Source organism: Vanellus vanellus, assembly GCF_965231255.1.
Source record: "Vanellus vanellus genome assembly, chromosome: 1".
In the NCBI taxonomy this organism is placed as follows: Eukaryota; Metazoa; Chordata; class Aves; order Charadriiformes; family Charadriidae; genus Vanellus; species Vanellus vanellus.
In genome coordinates this window covers 148,685,636-148,708,014 of record NC_138905.1, presented here as the reverse complement: position 1 = coordinate 148,708,014, position 22,379 = coordinate 148,685,636, and the positions used below count along the sequence as shown (strand labels likewise).

At 39.5% G+C, this 22,379-nt stretch overlaps 1 protein-coding gene across 1 annotated transcript in view; it reads left to right on the top strand.

Annotated features, from left to right (window-relative positions):
• The window catches only part of VWA3B (von Willebrand factor A domain containing 3B), a gene marked incomplete at its 5' end in the record, with an annotated part of 71,615 nt that overhangs the window by 5,641 nt on the left and 43,595 nt on the right, over nucleotides 1-22,379 (top strand). Inside the window, 7 exon segments of the mRNA XM_082497570.1 lie at nucleotides 641-891; nucleotides 2,869-3,028; nucleotides 8,372-8,541; nucleotides 10,447-10,571; nucleotides 17,274-17,390; nucleotides 19,880-20,076; nucleotides 20,727-20,881. Of these exon segments, the coding sequence (XP_082353696.1) occupies nucleotides 641-891; nucleotides 2,869-3,028; nucleotides 8,372-8,541; nucleotides 10,447-10,571; nucleotides 17,274-17,390; nucleotides 19,880-20,076; nucleotides 20,727-20,881 (1,175 nt within the window).

The window sequence follows — 22,379 nt, the reverse complement described above, 5'->3', positions numbered from 1 at the left end:
TTTTACTGATATGGTATGGGAAGTTTTAGTTGTTGATTGCAGCTGCCTGAACTAAATTTGCCTAAGCGCCTACCCACAAATAGTTAAGCTGTAATGCTGGGCTTTGTTAGTTAAATAATAGTACAAAGATGAAACATTTTACATTTTCCTTTCAAATGCTAAAGACAAGGTGAAGATTGAAGTGCCCTAGAACCAAACCGTATGCTCCCTTGTATCACTGTACAAAATTTGAGTCAGTCGAAATTCTAGTCTAAGAAGGTACAAAGTTTCTGTGTCCTTGTTTGTTCACCCATCTGCTCTGCAGCCCTTTCTACATTCTAGCCTATGTTCAGCTCATTCTAATTGCTCCAGTCTTGAGACAGACAAGTCAGACAACCCACTGGCACTGTCCCATGCTTGTATAAAAAGATTATGAAAAGCAATTAGGACAAAATGCGGTGTCTTTTCTACTATAGCTTAGATGCCTTTGTAAAGTATTTGCTCTTGAAATAGTGGAAGAAAAATGGGTTGTTTTCACTGCTACCTTGGCTGGCATATCTGGCACTTGCAAACCAGCTATTGCAGCTGTGCTAAGCTTGGGGCTGCATTTGTATTATTTGTTTTGATGTTCAGTTTCTTTCTTTCCCTTATTTACATAAAGCTGACAGCCAAAAAAGAACTGATTCTTCATTTTGTGGATTGTCTAATGAGAGCTATTGAGCTATATAAGCAGCGAATGGAATGGTTAACCAGTGAGAGCCGGCAGATATTTGGAGTGATTCAAGAACAGTGCATTGTCATTGTTTTGGATTTTGGCACTGCAGCTCCAACTGAATTTGATCTATGTCGAGATGCACTTGCTATGGTACTTGTGGAACAGGTGACCCAAATTGCCAAATTCAACCTCATTCGGTAAGCAGAAAGAATCATAGAATTGTAGAATTATAGAACAGTTTGCATTGGAAGGAACCTTTCAAGGTCATCTAGTCCAACCCCCCTGCAATAAGCAGGGACATCTTCAACTAGATCAGGTTGCTCCAAGCACCGTCCAACCTGACCTTGCATGTTTCCAGGGATGGGGCTACAGACCCTACTGAAAAGCCTGTCCCCATCTTTCTTACAAGCCCCCTTTAAGTATTGAAGGGTCACAATAATGTCTTCCCAGAGACTTCTCTTCTCCAGGCTAAACAAAGAAGTCCATGCCTGTATGTTGCTGGAGAATAAAAAGGAGTCTCATATAATGTAGACATGTGTTTGGATAATATGCTTTCTGTAGTGGAAATTGTCATGATTCATGTCATGGTAATACCTATAGATTTTCCACCAAGTTGCACCCAGTCGTGCTGAACTTGCTGCTTCCATTTAACAGACCATTGTTACCCTGAAGAACAGATAAAGACTTAAAGAACACAAATACTGATATATGCCTTCTACAAATGTACCACAGAAAAACAGAAAGATAAGAGGGGCTGTGCAATAGCAGTAATGCTCTTCAGGCATCTAAGTATTACAGAGTGAAACAGTGAGGTCCCATCTGACTGCCTGGGCATTCTTCTGTCTTTAGGCATTACAGGTGTCTGCCTTACAGCTAAATGTACACTCCCCCAAGTGCCATAGGCGCAGGCATAGTCATTTGTATTTCTATAGATTTCCATGGTCACAGAAATCAGTAGCAGAGCTAGGAAACAATACTAGATTTCCATAACAAAAGACAAGTGCTTGTTCCCTAACATGAGTAAATGAATTTGGGTTTAGTTACAAACAGAAGAATAGAAGCAGCTATTCAAATTTATGTATCTCTGCATAAATTCTCATATATGCATAAAGGTTTGAACATGTAAGCTTGGGTTTGGATAGATGAATAGAATTTTGTAACTATGAAAAAAAAAGATGCAGATATTAGGTCATATAATTTTAAAATTGATTCCACAATGATAACTTGCAACTACACTGTGATTCTTAAAGTTGTTTTACCCAAGCTTTGTCCTACAGATTTGATTCTGGTGCCCTATCTTAATTTTCTAGCTTGTGATACAAGTGGGATTTGAAAGGTAGAAGATAACTTCCACAGATTTTGAGAAGCACATAAAACATTTTATTTAAAAATGATCTGCAAAGCCAAGTCAAAGTTGCAGCACAATAATTGTGTTCATCAATTTGGTTGTTTGTGCAGGAGGGAGACGAAGGACAATATAGCATATAAATTACTACCTTAAAACATCTTGGAAAACTTACTTGTCTTTTAGATTTGCAGGAAGATCTTCAAAATAGTGCTTGATGGAATGTCACAGATACAGTTATTTTTTTAATTTGCTTTCTGTCTTTTTATGTACAAATGTGCAGGCATACATGCTCATATACTTTGTAATTCTGTACTGCCATCAAGACTAAGGCCTTTGATCAGTTAAAATATCAAAAAGCTTAGCATCATGAATTTTATTTTGATGGGTGGATAAAGATCAGCCCTACCACAAAAAAAGCTTGTCAGTTAAAATGCTTTGACACAAAGGTCATGCAACAAGTTGTGGAAAGAGACCTGTGGAAGCCAAATTTTTTTTGATACGCATATTTAAAAGCCTGATTGTGATTTTATGTTATGATATGAATTAGGAACTGTTTTTAAAGTACTTTGGAAGTACTTCCTACTTTGGAAACAGTTGTCTCAAAAAAAAATCTTATTAAAAAGACAGTATTTTTCTTAGGGTTTTATTTTTCTAATGGTTTTATCTTTCCTCTACTTCTTTTATTGCAAGTCTAGATTTAGCATCTGTGGTTTATTGTAATTACTACTTAAGAATACAAAGAACAGTAACAATAGCAAAGCTCTACTCTTTTACTCTGCCAGCATTATTCTCACTACTTCTGATTTATAGTTAATGTCATTTTCAGGGCTGCTCAGGATCTTATGAAGTGGCAACAGAAATCTAGTCCTGTGTCTGAGCATACTGTAAAGTCTGCTGTTACGTGGCTCTGGAAGCTGGACCATATGACAGCTGCCAGCCATACCAGCTCTGCTGAAGCCCTGCTGGAAGCCATGAGTGATGAGGCGGTAAGCTCATACATCTTTTCAGAAGCCTCAAGGAAATCCAAGAATATTCAGTGCCAGACTGGCTACTGTTATTTGCCCTGATTAATATTGCAAAGATAAATATTAATGACAGCATTTGGAAAGTTTTTTCCCCAAGCGTAGCTGCATACTATGTTTACTGATGGCTTGTTTATGTAAATGTACTGCATTTTGAACACAGAAACTTGTTTATTTTCTTTTTTAGAATCCACAGAATAAATTACATATTCATTCATTATGGGAAAGAGAAAACATCTTCCCTTCCACTTTCTTTGCCATATACGTTTTTCAGGGCTTCCAGTTTATGAGAAAATCGCTAGCATCAACATTATTAAAGACAGGGAAACCATTTTTATTTTTTTATGTATCCAAAGTGCTCATGAAAAATTATATTTAAAATCCAAAATAGTAACTACAGAGATTTATTTAAGCATTAACTCATGGTAGGAGTATGCAAATTCTTTTCCATCAACCATGTTATATGTAGAGTATTTTCCAGGACAAAAAGATAAATCAAGCACAGGTATTGCTGCAATTAAATTCTGTCTGTTTCTGAAAGTACCATTAGTTTATTCATTGTAGCAGAATCACAAGACATAAAACATATATGCCATAATTTCAGCTAGTCACTTAAAACTTGTATTGTTAAAGAGATATTTTATGAAATTTGCTTACAATGCACATTGTTTCAGGTCCCTAGCACCTGAGTTTAATAGAAAATTGGGCCTTCTGTGTGTGCACTAGAATCATGGGGTTTCACTGCCATTAAGATCCATCCCTCTGCGCAGATCCAATACTAACTCCATTGTAAATTTCTGAGACATTGTCTGTAGGAGAATGTAAATTTGGCTTGAGTTTCCTTCTGGTTCCCTGTGCTGGTGGATTCTCATCCAGATGAATCTTGATGTTTGGAAACTGATATTAAAAAAGAACAGGGTGAGGAACAAATTGTGCAACAGCAAGATTTTTTATGACTTTCTTTTTAAATGCATCCTTCATAATTTTTATTAACATTTTCAATTTGCAATATATTACTGATTTCCTGGTGGGAAATGAAAAAGATCACATTTAGATTTCAGTATTGTCTGGATGAAAAAAAGGCTTATTGCACCTGTTGGGTCTGCATATGAATAAACAGAAATTAAAATCCGTCCAACAGTGGGAAATCTATTTTTTTTTTTTTTTTGTACATTGGTGGGCTAATGGGTAATCTGGGGGAGTCAATTGTGGCAGGTGCTCAACATAAAACAAGATTCAATCACTCCTAAATACAGTCTAGTTGAAGGTGTCCCTGCTCATTACAGGAGAGGTTGGACTAGATGACCTTTTAAGGTCCTTTCCAACCCAAACTATTCTGATTCTATGATTCATTATCATTCATAACTGATGGTTCGCTTGAGTACAAGCCTCACTGTACTGCAGGCTGGAGGAGATCCCACTCAGTCCTAAGCAAAAGCTGCATAATCACTGGGCAGTCATAAATGACTCATTCCTCAGAACTGGCTTCGTCAACAGAAGTTGCTTCAAAACAATAGCCCTTTTTTCCCTAGACTTGGCTCTTCCTGTCATTCCTTTAGCTGAGCTTTTCGTCCCATGTGTGGTGACTCCTTAGATTTCCTTTCCTCACAACCTATCAGCCCCAAGCTCAAGATGACTTTGCTGTAAGGTTGCAGTCCTTTGAGTTCTACCTGCCACAGATGTATCCACAGTGTTTAACCTGCGGTTCTGTACAGGTGCCACTCCGCAAAGTGTCAGTCGCCATCCAAAACACAACTCCCCTCCAAGGTAAAGACTGTGAGGAACTGTTCATGTTGTTCCCCTTCCTGTTCTTATGTGAAGTTTGTTTACTTGTTTAGATAGGTACATAAATTATAATTTTCAAAATACTAAGGACTAAACGGAAAGGTTTTAACCTTTGCCTGCTAATCTGTAAGGAACATTTCCGTTGTGGCATGGCATTGCTGGGTTTGTATTTAAGTAGAGTGAATTGTCTGTGGTTAGCAATTTTGTTTTTCTTGTGAGGAGTTGGTTCTGCATCAGCTATGTCCAAGAAATGTCAGCATTTTAGAAGTTGCAGAGGCAGGCAGTAAATCATTTGGAAGAAGTATGAAAATTGATATCCTCATTGAATATCAAGTTTATGAATTATTGGCAGTCTTAGGAGAGAGGGGGAGAAGAAGTGAATCTTAAAGAACACAGGGAAATGTGGTTGTGCAATATGCATGCATTTCCCCAGTTCAGGAAAAGGAATAAGAACAAGGTGTAATACAAGGACTGGCTCTCAGCTGGGAGAGCTATGTGTATGCTCAGGTAGCTTTTTAGCTGGATGAAACAGAGAAGAAACCTTGTAAAACTGAACCAAAGCACAGATAGGTGCAAGAAATCTTTCATTTTGTTTCTGTGCACCTTTTTCTAAAGCTAGTAAATATTTTGTTAATCTTGCACTTTAATGAGACACATTAATTCTTCTCTTTAACCTTATTATTTGTCTAGCATTAACAGTGTTGCCAGGACACCTGGCTGACCACAGACCTGCTTGCTCTCAAATGGGTGTGGTCTGTAACTATGGGCCCTGCCTCCCACATGGAGTGTTTCGACCCCTCTACAATATCCAAGAGAAGCCTGAGGTGGCAAGGTGCTGCTTTGTTAATTTGCCTGGTCTAGCCTGAGATTGGGTTGCTGCCTGGGAGAGATGCTGAGGATTAGCCCAAGTATTTGTGGCAAAAGGTAGAGGAGGGAGAGAGCTTGAAATCCAGAAGTCCGTGTCAGTTTGTATCAACATGCTTATGATGTGGGACAGTACAGGGATCCTACAGCCCGGAACCTTCAAGTACAAAGTGGGCAAAAGACTGTGCTAGTCTTTTGGCTCAGGGAGCTGAAATATAATTCAGTATCAACAGCAGTAGTGGAAATGCATGTACACACTTACAGGTGATACTGAATTTGCTTTACTACTGCCTGAAATTATGTGGGTGCAGAAGCATTTCTTCAGTGCCACCCCAGACTCACAGTATCACAGTATCACAGTATGCTAGGGATTGGAAGGGACCTCAAAAGATCATCTAGTCCAATCCCCCTGTCAGAGCAGGAACACCTAGATGAGGTTGCACAGGAAGGCGTCCAGGCGAGTTTTGAATGTCTCCAGAGAAGGAGAATCCACAACCTACCTGGGCAGCCTGTTCCAGTGCTCTGTCACCCTCACTGAGAAGAAGTTTCTTCTCAAATTTAAGTGGAACCTCTTGTGTTCCAGCTTGAATCCATTACCCCTTGTCCTATCATTGGTTGCTACTGAGAAGAGCCTGGCTCCATCCTCATGACATTTCCCCTTTATATATTTATAAATGCTAATAAGATCACCCCTCAGTCTCCTCTTCTCCAAACTAAAGAGACCCAGCTCCCTCAGTCTTTCCTCATAAGGGAAATGCTCCACTCCCTTAATCATCTTAGTTGCCCTACGCTGGACTCTCTCCAGCAGCTCTCTGTCCTTCTTGAACTGAAGGGCCCAGAACTGGACACAGTATTCCAGATGCAGTCTCACCAGGGCAGAGTAGAGGGGAAGGAGGACCTCTCTTGATCTACTAACCACCCCCCTTCTAATACAGCCCAGGATGCCATTGGCCTTCTTGGCCACAAGGGCACAGTGCTGGCTCATGGTCATCCTGCTGTCCACCAGGACCCCCAGGTCCCTTTCCTCTACACTGCTCTCTAACAGGTAGCTCCCCATACTATACTGGAACCTGGGGTTGTTTCTGCCCAGATGTAGGACCCTACACTTTCCCTTGTTGTATTTCATTAAGTTATTCCCTGCCCAAATCTCCAGCCTGTCCAAGTCTCTCTGGATGGCAGCACAGCCCTCTGGCGTGTCAGCCACTCCTCCTAGCTTAGTGTCATCAGCAAACTTGCTGATAGTACACTCAATTCCCTCATCTAAATGATTGATGAATATATTGAATAATATGGGCCCCAGTACCGACCCTTGAGGCACTCCACTGGTTACCGGCCTCCAACTGGACTCTGCCCCATTGACTACGACTCTCTGGCTTCTCTCCTTCAGCCAGTTCGCAGTCCACCTAATTATCCGATCATCCAGTCCACACTTCCTCAGTTTAGCCATGAGGATGCTGTGGGAGACCGTGTCAAATGCTTTACTGAAGTCAAGGTAGACCACATCTACCGCTCTGCCATCATCCATCCACCTCGTTATTTCCTCATAAAAGGCTATGAGGTTGGTCAAGCATGGCTTCCCCTTGGAAAAGCCATGCTGACTGCCCCTAATAACCCTCTTATCCTTGATATGCCTTGAGAGGGCACCAAGGATAAGCTGTTCCATCAGTTTCCCAGGGATGGAGGTGAGGCTGACCGGTCTATAGTTACCCGGGTCCTCCTTCTTGCCCTTTTTGAAGACTGGAGTGAACTCAAATAGTTGTCTTCTCTTTTGTGGTGCATGTCCTGGGATTCCTAGTCATACCTGAGTGTAGTTTTTCAGTTAAACAACTATTTATCAGATACTTATCAGTTGATATGTACTGTGCCATAGGACTGATGTGCTACACTTAGTGTCTTGAACATCATCATGGGATACCTGTTGTTACATTTGTTTTTAACGATGGTGAAAATTCAAGAAACATACTTACCATGAAGATTGTTAGCATGGATAAGTGCACATAACATCAAATCCTTCATAATGTAATACTCAAGCAGTAACTACAGGACGTTTCTTCAGCTTCTCTCTCTTCTTGCAATAACATTTTCAGTGTGTGTGGTAATAATAAACCTGCCAAGCTCCCTCTGCCTTGGGAAGTATAAAAAATGCAAATTATCTGTAAATACCAGCAGTAGCATTCAAAGAATGATACATCTTTCCTACCCTCAAAATACATACTGCCAGTAAAAGTATGTCTGGTATATAAGTTTCTACTGATTTTCAGCCCTGGCAAGGCACCAACATAGCATCTCTCTTCATAAAAGGGGAATGTGGCACAGAGCCTTGTGCTGTCTAATAATACAGTTGTCCTTCCTTCTACCTCTTTGGTTTCAGTTAACTTCTGTGGAAAGGGGCTCGCATTGGGCAGAATCAGACTGAGTGTCTGTGGGCCAGGTCCTCTTCTTATTTCAGGAAATTTTATGAGAGCTTCATTTGAACTACTAGCGTAAATGGGAGGGAGAACCAAAGATCTGAAAATCTTACAGCCCAAGTAATGCATTGGTTCTACCAAATTTTCCTACCAGTAGTCAGCACAGGACAGTGCTTCAATAAGTACCAGGCATACATGTAAAACAATGTCTTCCAATTCCCTTTTTTTTTTTTTTTCTGTTTAATGACAGGTTGAAGCTGTTTATTACTTTGCTGTGGGTGATGTTCCAGTGGACACAAAGCAGCTACTCCTTGAGAAGGTTGCTCATGGCCCCTGTCCAGTCAACACAGTATCTTTCAATGCTAGGGAAGATGAAACTATTATTTTTCTGAAAGAGTTGAGCCGCTTGGCCTCTGGCAGGTATGATAAAGAAGAAGAACAGTGATGATTTGAGTACTTGTAAAGTGCTTTGCTGCTAGGAATGGTATCTGAAGATATCTGAATATAATCCCTATTTTATTCATCAGAAAAACAAGACAAAGCAGCTCAGTAAGTGATCTGGGGAAAATGGGGAAATGGTCTAAGAGATATGACTAAAATGCAAGACCTACTCAGAGACCGGCTTCTCTCCGCATATGTGCTCACTGGCTTGCAGAAAGGCCATTCCTTTTTCATATCCTAAATTGTCTGTCATCTGCTCCTCTTTTGAACTCTGAAAAATTGTTCAGGGCAAAGGGTCACAACATAAACTGAAGCAAGTTGTTATTGTATTGCTTTGTACTCTGGTAATATCCACAGGTACCAGCAAAGGATCTAGAGTTTTGTTGGATCAAGTGCCATACAGACATGTACTGTAACGCCTGTCCTAAATGGGCAGTTCCTGGAACAACAGAAAATTGATGTGGTGTTACCGATCCAGCTTGGTTGTGTGGAAATGCAGTTCTGTATCATGCTCTCTAGCATCTAGTTAGTATGGTTGGTAGAAACTGATATATTCCACATGGCTTGTTGGCTACTTTATCCTGGGAATCAGCCACATCGTGAGAATCAGCCTTGAGTAGAAAGGGATAATAAAACTAATCTTGATTGTGATATCAAAATAAGGAAAACAAATGAACAAACGCAAAACCCCACAATGCCAAACTCATGCTGAACAGCAGGAGGGCGGTAGGAGTCAGTAGGTGTTTGCCTGCTTAACAGAAGTCACTGTACAGTTAGAGAACTGTGAAATGGCTGCTAGCTCTTTCTGTTTCACTGTTGTTTGTGCAAGAGTGGGAAGACCTCCAACAGCAGAAATCTCCAAATGACAGCAGAGCAATTGGTAAGATGGCAGCTGCTTAGCCCTTTTATAGCCATCTGTGTTTAGAAGTAGCTTTTAAGAGATGGAGTGTCTGCCAAAAAAACAAGACTGTGGGAAAGTGTTATGCTTGCTCTGGGCTGATGCGTGTCTAAAATGATTGTGGTCATTTATAACCATGGTACCTCCATGATACCAGGTACATTGCCAGTCACCATCCTTCATTTTCTTTTGGCAGTGTTTTTACCTCCTTTATAAAAGGAAAGTGAATGTTTCTTGTATGGCAGAGAAAGAGGCAAGAAGGGTTGTGGCAGGGAGCTGAGACAAATTGCTTTATTTAATATGATTCCCACTGTCTTCTTTTTGCATAAGTCTAGCTTTGGTGCAGAGACTTATTGGTCCCATTAATATCTTGCTGGTGGGTATTTGCCTAATGACTGTCTATAAGTTTAAGCCAGCTTTCCCATAGGAATGGCCAAGTTCATGGGCTTTTCATGGCTTGAGCCTGTTTCTAGTGTAGTTCTGCTTTAGAAATGCATCTTTTTTCTGCTCTGGGAGCTTTTCTGTTTTGACAATGTGAGTAAATCAAGTCTGCTTGACTTCCTGATTTGTATGTCAATAATGAAATAAATGTTTCTGTTGGGCTTTCAGCTGGGAGGATAATCTGATAAAAGGGTGTTAGGGTCATCTCAGACATCTCAAATGACGTGCTTGCTCAGCATGTTAAAAGCATTAATTAAAAATAGATTTCCAGGAGAATGAAAAGGAAGGTGTCTGAGAGTAAATGATACCAAAATGAAAGGATGTTCTTCTTGAAAAAGACTATAGAATGTACATAAATGTATATACGAGGTTTGATAATATTCATAGTGTTGTCGTAGTTGAATGTTTGGATATATTGAATAGGTAAGCAAATAATTCCAAAGTTGTACACCACTATGATTTTGCATGTGTGACATACATCTTGTTAAAATTAGGAAAGTATTTATGTAGTTTATGTGCTGGTGAAAACTCATTTTGTATTACAGATTCCATGCTTTTGCTGAGAAGAATGACTATAGAGATGCTACTGGACCTGCACTAAAATTTGAAGAGGATGGAAAAGGTCTAATTGTCCTGAATTCCAGAAAAGTCAAAGGGCGAATGCCACTAGGTAGACAATATGAAAACCAAGATGATACTGATTTTCTCAGTGAGGTTTCAGAATAGAAATTTAATACAGGAACTTGCTAAGTGTAAAATCAAAAACAGCCTCCTGCAGACATGGGTGGGGTGAGAACAGGACTGGTCAGATGGAAATTCTGTGGGTGGGAAGGAAGAGGGAAAGGAAAAGACAGAAGTGAAGAGAATAGAGGATGTGCATGTGAGAATGAAAGAGAAGTGAAAAAAGGGGAATAACATTTATTTAGGGAGATGAAGAATAGTACTGGTGTGCTTATGTCAGTGACCTTGTGGAAATGTATAGAAAAATGGCAGAAAGGGAGAGGAATAGTGTGGATGACCATCTGATACAACAGCCACATCAATAAATCCTACGTAATATAAGGGGATTAAATCCACATGAGGTTGACTTGCTTCTCTCAGGATCTGAATTTGTCATAAAGACAGGCAATGAGCACAGTAAAATAACCATAGAGAAGAAGGTGCAAAGAAGGGGGGAAAAATTGATAAAGAAAACCTCAGGAGGAAACAAATAACAGAAAGAAACAGTTTTACTGGGGGGTGGAGCTGGGTAGAATGCCCTCAGTGTGTTTCTTATTAGTCACAGTGCTACTTCCTCTGGGATAAGTCAGCCTTCGTTCAGTACGACTGGACTGGGGTTCCAGCCAGGTTGGGTGGAAACCAGCTTGTGGTGTGAAGTGAGGCTGTGCATGTCAAGTCTGATATCTTTATCAGCAGGATGTTAAACTAAAAAATTATTTCTTTTAAATACCAGGAGGCATAAGACCTCTTTATTCTAATGGATTACATCCCCATTATGCTGGGGGGCATTAGTGTTGCCCCGAAGTTAGAATGGTGTATCCTCTTCTTACTTGCTAGGGAATGTATGGCATAAGGGGGATTTAGTGACTCACTGAAGGTTGCTTGTCAGTCTTGGGCTAACTGGCCCATATTTCCTGGATTGTACTCTAGTTCTTTGTGTACTAGCCTGTCCTTCACTAGGACCGTGATTATAACAGTACAAGAGAACCATGGGGGGGGGGGGGGGGGGCAGAATTAAGAGAGGGAGGTATTGATGTACTTGGATCACCTGCTTTTTTTGCTTCGTGAAGGGACACTCAAGCCTCACCCACACAGGATTTAGAGACCAACGGCAGAGAATGCTTCAAAACCCCATCTCTGATTTCGTACTAATTCAGAACAGTATAATGGTTGCCTTCAGTCTGCTAGGAGTGCTTCCTTGCTGGACCCCATTTGGAGGTGTGAGTGGGGGGAGCTGGTTTCCTCTTCCCCCAGGCAGTCAGCCTGTGTCAATAGATGGGCCTAGAGCTCCTGTATGACTGAAATTACTTCCTCACCACTTTTTCTAAAGCTGAAAGCTGAATAGCTTTAATCGCTCAAAAGGGCAGTAATCTCCTTGAAGTGCATTGTCTGTTGTGCCTTATTGCTATTATGGAGTCGGATTTACACATTAAAAAGCAACACAATTAGCTTTCTGCATTTACAGGGTATTATAAGCCCAGTCGTGACATCACTGGCAGCCAATCAGAGCATTTCAGTCGTATGCAGAATCTAAAGTCCTTTCAGAAAAGAAAACACATTGGAGACATTATTCTGGTCTGTGTCTGATGTCTCTTGTTTCAGAGACTCCTTCAAGGGTGTAGAAGGCAATAATAATAAAAGTGTCGATTACTCACTAATGGGCTCCGAAACTGCTTCTTGGATGTGTGGCATAAACTATACAAGGAAACAAATAGAAAATGAACCAGAGAATCTTCCAAATGTGGTGTTTCTTGAAAATAAGGGGAGGCACAGGAATATTTTGATTATGTTTCTTCTTGCACCACAAACGCAACAGCTGTAAACTGAAAATCATCATTATGCTTTATGGACTGGAAAGCCATTTTAAGGACATCTGATAGTCTTCTGGGTATCCACTGAATAACAGCATTTTGCAAATACAGAATATCTTCATGTTCAATCTTTTTCATCTGCTTAACCAAAACAAGTCGGAAGTGAACTATATAAAACCTTCGATAAGAGCTCCATTCTCCCCTGTTTTGCATCTTGAGCAGTCATTTAGAAAGCAAGTGTGAGAAACTGCCAAATTTGAATTTTTTTTTACACTCATTTTGAATGGGTGCTTGAGATCAAAACAGGTGTAAGACAGTAAAGAATTAAGGTCCTTATGTTGGCAGACTCAGATTTACTTAAGGCTTTTAGATAAAGCCTAATTTCACTAATGTGGTGATATCTCCTCATCCAGCACCGATTTTCCTATTATCATGTATGCCTACATTCTTTGTATAGCTTCTTCATCTGCAAAAAGCTGCAGAATTAAGCAATCCTGCTTTATAGTTAAAATTATAAGTGGAAAGGAGGTGAAATTTAAGTTGGAACTTGAAGACATGGAGGGCAAGAGATAGTGGAAGCTGTGGAGAAGGTTCTTGCTCAAAAGGGGCACAGTTGTGTCATCTGCTTGACAGGGAGATAAGTGCTAAACGGGGCTTGAAAAGCAATGACGTTTTGAACTAGCTCCTGAAATTAATAATGGGTCCTCGTTGGCTGAAATAGAAACAGTAAATCTCTGCACAGTGTTTTTCTGTGTGGCGGAATAGATGAGCTGGTATGTGTAAAGAAAATGCAAATAGACTGAAATCAGGATTTGACTGATGTGACAAATCCATAGAGGGATGTGTCTGACCTCCTTGTGAACAGTGTAAGGCAGTATTCTTAGGTGTGCTTGATTTTCAACATTTACCTATAGTCACAGGGAAAATTTCAGGTTGCTGTGTGTAAAATGGGAACCATAAAAGCACCAGCCTCCTCTATGACATTAAAGTCAATGAACTCTGCACTGTTTATGTACACAGACATGGGAGAGACTGAACCCTCCTGTTGAAAAGCCAGGATAATTATTTAAGCGTAGCTGCTTTGCCTACAAGCTGTAGCAAAGATCATTGCCTCTACCTTTTCCTTGCATGTGCTTTGTCTAGTCTTAGCAGCCTAACCTTGGCCTGGCAAATCTCTTTGCTAATGTGTAGACAGTGATGCAGATAGCCGCTCTGCAATACCACATGGGATACAAAGTTCATTTGCTTTGTCCATTTGCCCAGTGGGAAAGGGGCAGGATTGGGCTACGGTGAGTTTCAGTGCCACTTGACGTGGCAGGTAACACAGGTAAAGCTACGTACTCCCCTCCTGTGCTCCTTTGTACCTCCATTCATCCCCCTCTGAATGGGGAATTTTAAAAATCAACGCTTGAGGGAATATTGCTATGTTCTGCTGCCACATAGAGGTTGAGGAAGGGACCAGCAGTGAAAAAATGAAATTGCCCATCTTGCCTTGCAGGCAAATGAAGTTTAAAATAGATCGTAATCCATTATATTTGGATTTGCTTGCTTCCATGGTCTAAGTCAGATAATCAGAAAAGTAAGAAATGCTTCAATGCTTCTGTGTTCCATGAGTTGCTTTTGCATTTTTATTTGCTTGATGTTTCAAAGATATTGTAGATTTTGCAGGCTTTTTTTTATTTTTTTGGTATGGGCTTTTTTTCTCAGCAGGTTTTGTATCTTGAGTATGAAATCAAAGGGGTTACAGTGACTTGTCAAACTGGATGAGTTTGTCTGCTGGGAGGTAGGTGTGGAAAAGCTGCTTCTTTTAAGATTGCCTGACAGCGTTAAATAAGTGGGAAATGGAAATAAGGGCGGTTATGAGTTTCCGTGTACGTGTGCAAGTGTGTTTGTGTTTTCGCTTAGACCTACCGTCTTGCTCCTCAATTCGCTGGTGTCAGCAAAATGCTTCTGCCCCTCGCCACAGGCTCTCCCCGCACCCTTCCCCATCCTCTTCCTCTTTTTCAGGGCCTGCCTCCTTCAGAGCAGAAATGCCATTTAACCCAGGGCAGGGCACATCTGAAACAAATCTTTACCCAGCGTGAGGTGCTCTGCTGGGTCACCATGGCTGTGGCGAGAGCCGAAACCCACTGACTGCCCTCGGCACAAGCCAAGGGGAAGCAGCAGGGCGTTAAGGCCGGTTCCCTCGTGCGTGTCTGGTGGCCGCCCTCTTGCCGTTGCTGTGTGGCGGTTTTTGAATCAGAACCAGGGGGTCCCCAGGGTTTCAGCCCGGGCAGCCGTTAAACTGCCAACCAGGGCGGCTGGGGGGAACACTTCATGGCTGATGGGCGGATGGGGAGGGCCCTTTGCCTCTGGGGATAAAGCGATTTTTTTTAAGACGAGGTCTTTCCTGGGACATGGTTGCCTGAAGGTGTGAAAGAGCCAGTGGGCCTGGAGCGGTTGGGGACTGCAATGCCTGGAGGGTGGTGGCTTTCAGCTGCTTTTCAGTTGATGGCCCCCCAAAATGGCACAGCTGAGGTGCCAGAGCAGGGAATTTAAACCAAAGAAAGGTTTGTGCTTTCTTGGTCATTTTTCACTTATGTGCTTTGAGGGATGGGCTGGAGGTAGGGAACCACACCTGAAAGATACTATACATTCTATGTGTATGTATATTTTGAGTTTGGGGCCTCAGTTTCAAAAGGCATAGCTTTGCCTTCCCACTCCTCCTTAGCTGGAGAGGAAAAGAGGCCGAGGTGGAGGTGGAGCTGAGCCATCAGGGTAGAGAGAGAAAGTTGCTTCGGTTGTCACTGCTTGCAACATGCTCTCCCACTTGAATCCAGGAAAAACTGGTGTCAGATAAAAGGTTTTCTAAGCAGCCTGACCTTGCCAATATGCAGTTGTTGGTGCCTGCGTTTGTCATGTATAGTAAGTGTTGTCAAACATACTTGCTTTGAAAGTGCATGCAGTTTTACTTTGCTGTGCTGCAGCATAAATGAGGAAAAAAAACCTTCTTGTGTAATACCAATTCGATACACATATTTTACTGGGGACGATAACAATAATCCTGTAAAACTGATGAGTCCATAGCATCTGTTTAATGGGAAACAAAGCAACACAATGATATCATCAGTATTTTTTTAAAGGTAGTTGAAATATGCATACTTCTTTCAATATTTTCAAATGTAACATTACAAACTTTCATAAAAATAAATCTGGAGCCCAGTATTTGATAGCTCATGGAGGATATCCAGATTTAGCTAGAGACTGCTCCACTGGAATTGCATTCTCAACAGTCTTAAACTTAGAAATATGTGCATGTGTGGTGGAAATGAATGTGTTTTGTGGTTTTAACTGTGAGAAGAGGAGTGTGTGTATATATTCAATGGCTGACTACTCATGAGAAAATCTCTAGCTCCCTACTTGCCAGAATTTTGCCAATGCTCAAATTTTGTATGTTTTACATTTCTGGGGAGGGATTGTTTATAAAAGAAAAATTGAGTTCTTTCTGAAGTATTTGAACAAAATACCTTTCTTAAACCTAAAAAGGAATGATAACAAACTGAGGTTTTTTCTCCCTTTTGTGTTTTATGTTGTGGAATGATCTGCTTTACTAAAGCTTTTTTTGTGATTTATGAAATGTTGGTCTTTGGCCTAATGGCTGAAACAGATGTTTTTGAAATGCAGGAAGGTCCCAGGAGATGGCAGTGTACAATAACACATTTCAAAATATTTCTTGGAAACTAAAGCATTTCACAATTAAAATTGAGTTGTTATTTTGTAAAATGTTTATTATTATTTCAGGGAAGTTTATCAAAGAACAAAATGATCGGGTTGGTTTGTTTACTCATAGCCTACTTTAGTAGACAAGTTTGCATGTCTTATCTTTTATACAGTGAGCCACCACTGTATATTAACTGAACTACTAGATGATAAGATAGTTTGCCTTGTTCAGCATCTTTACGTGCAGTTCAGTAATACGTTGTAATCTGCAATAGGTTGTAATCCACATTTGTGATTAGGATAGCTCACAAATCAGTATCTTTTTTATTTTTGCTGTAACATTACATGCGGGTTTTCTGTATTGTCCTATATTGCAATTTAAACTCTGAAACTAACCTTATTTAACACATTTTTTAGTAATGTTCATACTGTTAAGTATACATGGTGCCTCAATTTTAATAATTGTCCTTTACCAAACACATATATATTTTAATTTTTTTAATCAAGACAAATATATCTATTGAGATTAAGAAAACCTAGTATCACCTCCAGCTTTGAATTTTTCCATTTTTTGAGAATATAGCGTGATAGTAAAACATTTATTTTTTTTTTAGCATTTATTTGTGACTGTTGAGAATTCTTAGCATGAAAATAAACTTATCTTGGCAAAATTTCATCACATACTTTTCAGGAAAAGAAGATTTAATTTTAAGGTATATATGTACTTTAAGGGTATTGAAAGAGTTGGAAATACCTTCCATTAGGGGTTTCAAAGTTGGGTCTAATATTTGGAGCCAGCTTTTGCAATGAAGTCCAGGGGATAACACGTGAATTTCTTTGTGGAGTTTCCTTATTATTATCTGAGAGTGTTAAAAAGGATTTGCTTCCACTGTGGGAACAATCTGTGGCCAACTCTGGAGGTTACTTCCACCAGACTAAGCACCTCTCATATCCTTGTGCCAGCTTTGAGCCCTTTTTTGAAGTCTATCAAAAAAGAGCACTTGTCACTGCAATGGGACTTTAAGAAAACAAGGTTATATGGCAACATCTGGATGAACCCAATGACTTTGTGCTAATTGAGGAATTATAAAAAGCAGAAATTGCCTCAAAATGTCAAGTTCTTTTTATGACTTCTTTTGCAGTAGCTGGTGTCTGTGAGGATGTCTTTTTGATTTGGAAGGAGTTGGAGGAAGCCAGGAGTACAGTGAGACAAGTTAAGAAAATTTTATCAGAATCTGACCAGCCGGCTTCTCAAGATGGTATAATTTATGTTTCTTTCAAAAGAGTTACCATTATATTCATGATCAATATTTTATTTGTGACAGTTTTGATTACATGTCAATTTGGGGATGATTTTCTCAGAAATGTCTATATACAGGTAGGACCTATACTTGGCAGCTAAACTTCGGGTTGCTTAAAACTTTCCATTACAAATCTCTGTTTACTACTGCTTAAACTTGCTGAATTTTAACAGCTCAGGCTGAAACACGTCATTTTTAGTTCACCAGTGACTAGGTTTAGAAATTGCCTAGATTTCAAGATTAATTTTTCAAAATTAATTTTTTTTGTGGTCTCTCCCTCTCTGCCTGAGCCAGTAAATCTTTAACTTTATCTCACACAGTGCGGGGGAAGTAGTACCTCATCTCTCTCCCATCATGGTCTTCTTGGGATAGCCTCCAGCCTGGTAGCTAGTTCATTCCCCTAAAAGGGAAGTGTGGGTTTGAATTCTGTTAGTCAAAGGTAGAGGACTGAAACTGATTATCGGTGAGTGCTCTGACAACTCTTATGTTAAGAAACATGGAGGAACACACACGTTTGTTCATTAAACTAACAGTTACCACTGTTATGTTTGGCCTAGAACATGATCCATTTGTTGTTCTGTGCATATCAATTGGATTGAGCCCTATTGGAGACAGAAGTATAGCTGGTTTCTAAAGCTCTGGAAGGCTTAAACAGGAGACAGTGAGAAGCTACTCAGCCCTGTGAAGATGGAGGTGCTCTGGGCATGCTCTGGAGCAGAATGATAACACTGACAAGACTTAAATACCGGAAGCTTAGGAATCTGCAGAGTCTAGGCAGTCTTCTGAATTAGCAGGACTTCCCATATGAAGTTAAACAAACAGCTGTACCATAATGCATATGAACAAAAAGACCACAGTAAAGCTGCAAGGGCAGCCCTAATTTCAGTATTTATTTATGTTCCTGACTATGCAGCTTTAGTGTTCTTTTAGTGTTTGCCTTCATACGTAATCACTTCATAAACAGATTAAAAGAAATTAAGTTACAGTGTGATTTATTTTGTCAGTTCTTCAGCATCATTTGACTGTTGCCCATTGATCCAAATAACTGCAGTCTTTCTGTTTGCCTGCATTTCTTCCTAGTTTTGCCTTCCTGATCTGTTTAAAATGCTCTGCTGCAAAATATAGTTTGTTCTGAAGATTGCAATGTTCTGCAGGAGAAGAAACAGAGAAAAAGAGACAATTTTTCTGCTGACTCTCCATCCAGATAATGTACTAGTTACCTGAACTGAGACATGACTTTTTACATAAAGCGTGTGGAAAAAAGAAAACAGCAGTTTTCTTTTTAAAAATATGTGAGGGCATTTGTGTCACTTGCCACACTGGCTGTTCTAAGGACCACAAGCAATCAGAAAGCAAATGTTTCTGTGTGAATAGGCTCTGATCTTGCACAGGCCCTGATGCTGGCTGATCTCTGCGTGTGTTAAGGCAGTAGATGTCTCCATAGGTTTGTTTACAGACTCAAGATCTCAGTACTGTTGTTAGTGTAGCTGCATCTAACCAGAGTAGATATTTATACCACCTAGGTCCACCAAAATTAATGTGTTATAAAATAAATTCACCCTGATATGAGACCCAGTGCTGGGTCATTTGGTTTAGGTGTGGTTTATTGAACTAGTGATGAGTGTAAAGCCCTGTATCCTATTACCAGTACCCAGAGATGTGCAGTGTTCAACCTTAAGATGGTCCTTAGAAAATTTCTAAGACAATATGACATAAAAGGGTAATCATGAGAACAGTCATACCAGATCAGACAACAGAAAAAAAAATTCCCTGTTTCTTTCAGTATCAATTAAAAATGCTAGAACGAGGGTGCAGAACTAGAGAAAATGTTAAGATGGTACACAAGTGATTTGTGGCTTGGGATACATGGTGGAATATTCAGCCTATAGAATGGCAATAGTGCAGAGAAACACTCTAAAATCTCCTCCAAAGACATTGTAGTTTGCCTTTTACTTTAAATGGTCTTCTCTGAAAAAGGCCAACGGCAATGTTAACCACTGTTCTCAGCTGTATTTTCAATTATGTCTTCAGTTGTTTCATTTTCTCAAATGATTCTCCTGGAAGTTAGACATCTTATATAGGAATCTTTTCTGGCATTTTGTGATTCAAACAGTATGAAGGTTAAGTCAACCTTCATACTACTAAGAATATTCCTTTTATATGTTGATCCTGTAGCTATTTGTCTTCTTTGCTCTCTGTCTTCTGATGGGTTTGTTGCAGTTAAAAAGGAATTTGTTGTGAAGAATTATCTGATAAGAAAAAAAACACAAACAAAGTAGAGAATATTAAAAATCCATTAGAAATATCCAGCCATTCCAATGCTGACAGTGAAAGCAGAACAAGTTTGAAAATTTTAACTCCACTGTCGTAGTCTGGTTTTGAAAATAGCTTATCCAAAATGAACCATCTTATACAGGAGATTTTGTTTGTTTTATTTTCTTTATTAGCAACAAAAACTGATTATCCATTACAAAAACATACATCTGACAAATATTTGAGTTCTGAGAAGTGGTTGCAGAAGTACGGCTTGAAAGCTCAGAAGCTCACGCTGTATGATGTGCTTGCTGATTGTACTTTTCGCCATGCAGAAGGGATTGTTGACATAAAAACTAAACCAGAAGATGAATCTTCACAAACTGATGCTGTGAGTATTGTTAATTTTCGCTCCTGTCCTGTGAGTTGTTTGGTTTTTCTTTTAAAGCTTGAAAACTTGACTGATGATAGATGGATTCATGATAAAGCGTATGGTCTGTTGTTTTGTGTTTTTTGTTAAAATCAATCTGTTAGTGGACTGTGACAAAGATGGCCATAAATAAAATTGTTTCAAAGGGCTATTTGAAAATGACTGTTTCAAGGACTCCTTCATGGTCCACATGCAATCTGCAAGGAAGAATCAGGACTGGCTTAAGCATTATCTTGGTTTTCTATGTATTTGTGTGGGGTAGGGCAAAGATTGCTTGTCACCTTTATTTTTCCTTAGAAAAAGTGTTGGTCTCAGCTGCTCCAGTGTTTGCAGGTCTTTAAACAAATTTGGATTCATTTGTCTTCAATTTGTTTTTTTCAAACCCTACCATTACTCTGTTCAGTAAAAGCTTCTGTTCTTGCTAGCTACAAGAGTAAAAACAGTTTCTATTGACTTCTGCTAGGAGCAAATTCTGTGACCACCCTATCCCATGTCTATTTCTGCACCTGTTCATGTGCAACAAGCATGTACATTTGAAGTTTGTTGGCCAATTATTAAAGGCACTGCAAAATAATGTTTTGAACATGAAACATGTTTTTTCTTGGCTGTAGGAGACAAAGAGGAAGGTAATTAATGCAAAATACTGTGACAAGTTTGTACATACCTTCTGGAAAGATGGATCTGTAGTTCATGTGTATGTTAGTACAGAAAAGTATAAGCAGTATGAAGAGAAAATGAGGACGGCTCTCAGACAAGTGGAAAGAAGGTTAGTGTTCAGTCAAGCAAAATCAGTTTGTATTATTTTACATTGATGTTGAAATGTTTGACATTTACTGTCGTAATAAGCTGAAGTGGTTGGTAAATGGCTAGTAGCAGTACTGAGCCAGAAATCCATTTTAGATCAGAATCTTGTGTGTAGGATTTCTTAGTAGTCATGTCAAAAAACCGATTAAGAATTTTGTCTTTTGTTCTCCTGGAACACAAATGTGAAAGTCAGTCTGTGCATTATTGAAATACGGCTGAAAGTTTCAGAAAGCATCAGGACATAAAGTAGCAGATAACTTCGAGAATCATCAGTCAAACTTGGTAAAAATTCATCCTGTGTATCTGGGGTCTCTTGTGATACCTCTGAAACCAAGTAGCACAGCTTGGCTTGTGCCCGTGCTGATGCTGTTTATCTGCCCTTTTTGCAATTTTGTATTGAAGACAAGTTTGAACAGTCTAGATCAGTGTCAGGGCATGAACTATTAAGTAATGCATATGATCAGAAGTTCAGTGCTCAAGCTAGATCCATAGTTTACTTTTCTGCAGTTGTATAGATACACTCTTAGCTTTTGTAGGACATCTACAAAAAAACAGGCAATCTGAGGATCTGATTCATCTGTCCTAAAGATGCCCTAAAGTAAATTTGCTTTCATATCTACATTAGCAGAAGAAGGAAACCTTCAAAATGGATATAGTAGAACTGAGAGAAAGAATAAATGTTGCCCTCTGTTTTATATATTAGGACAACGAGATGTCTTACTGAAAAAAGCAGGATGTGAACTTTCATTTTATTGCTGCTTCTTTACCAAAAGTATGACAGCCTGAATACATTTAGCAAGGTCAAACAGAATTTTGTTATTCCTTTTAGTTTATCTTCATCTTGCTGTATTTAGGATAACGTTAACATACTGTGAAAGGAAAATTTGAGGTAAAGGGTTTTGTTGAGTTTATATTTTTGAAATTCAAGCCAAGATTATGGGTTTGCTGTTTTGAATAGTTCATCTCATTGGTAAAAAGTCTTGGTAGAACTCATCAAATGCTTTGGGGGAAATAACTAATGGCAAAATAGCTATCAGTAGCAAATGTAATAGGATCCTTTACATTTCCATTATATCATTTTTATAAACCTCTGTGGAGATGAGTAATATTTTTCCCAGGGCCATTATATTCCGTCTGTTAAATGTCTCTGTTTCAGAGTAGACAAGTAGTTTATGGCTCTCAAGGGAAATCAGATTTGGACCTGCTGCAGCCATTACTGAGGAAATGTTCTTGTACACAGCAGTATGTATGCACGTATTTAACTGGCAGGCATGCTTAAATCCTGTTTAAAATGTAAAACTAAGTCTGTATTTAAGGCTCAAGGTCAGCAAAGCATTGAAGCATCTGTGTTATACTAAGATTCTTCAAAGTGCTCAAGTTCCTTGCAGAATACATTCTGAAGCGGTTCCCTGAAAAGGGAAGCATATTAGCATATGTTTAAATGATTTCGTGAGTTCAGG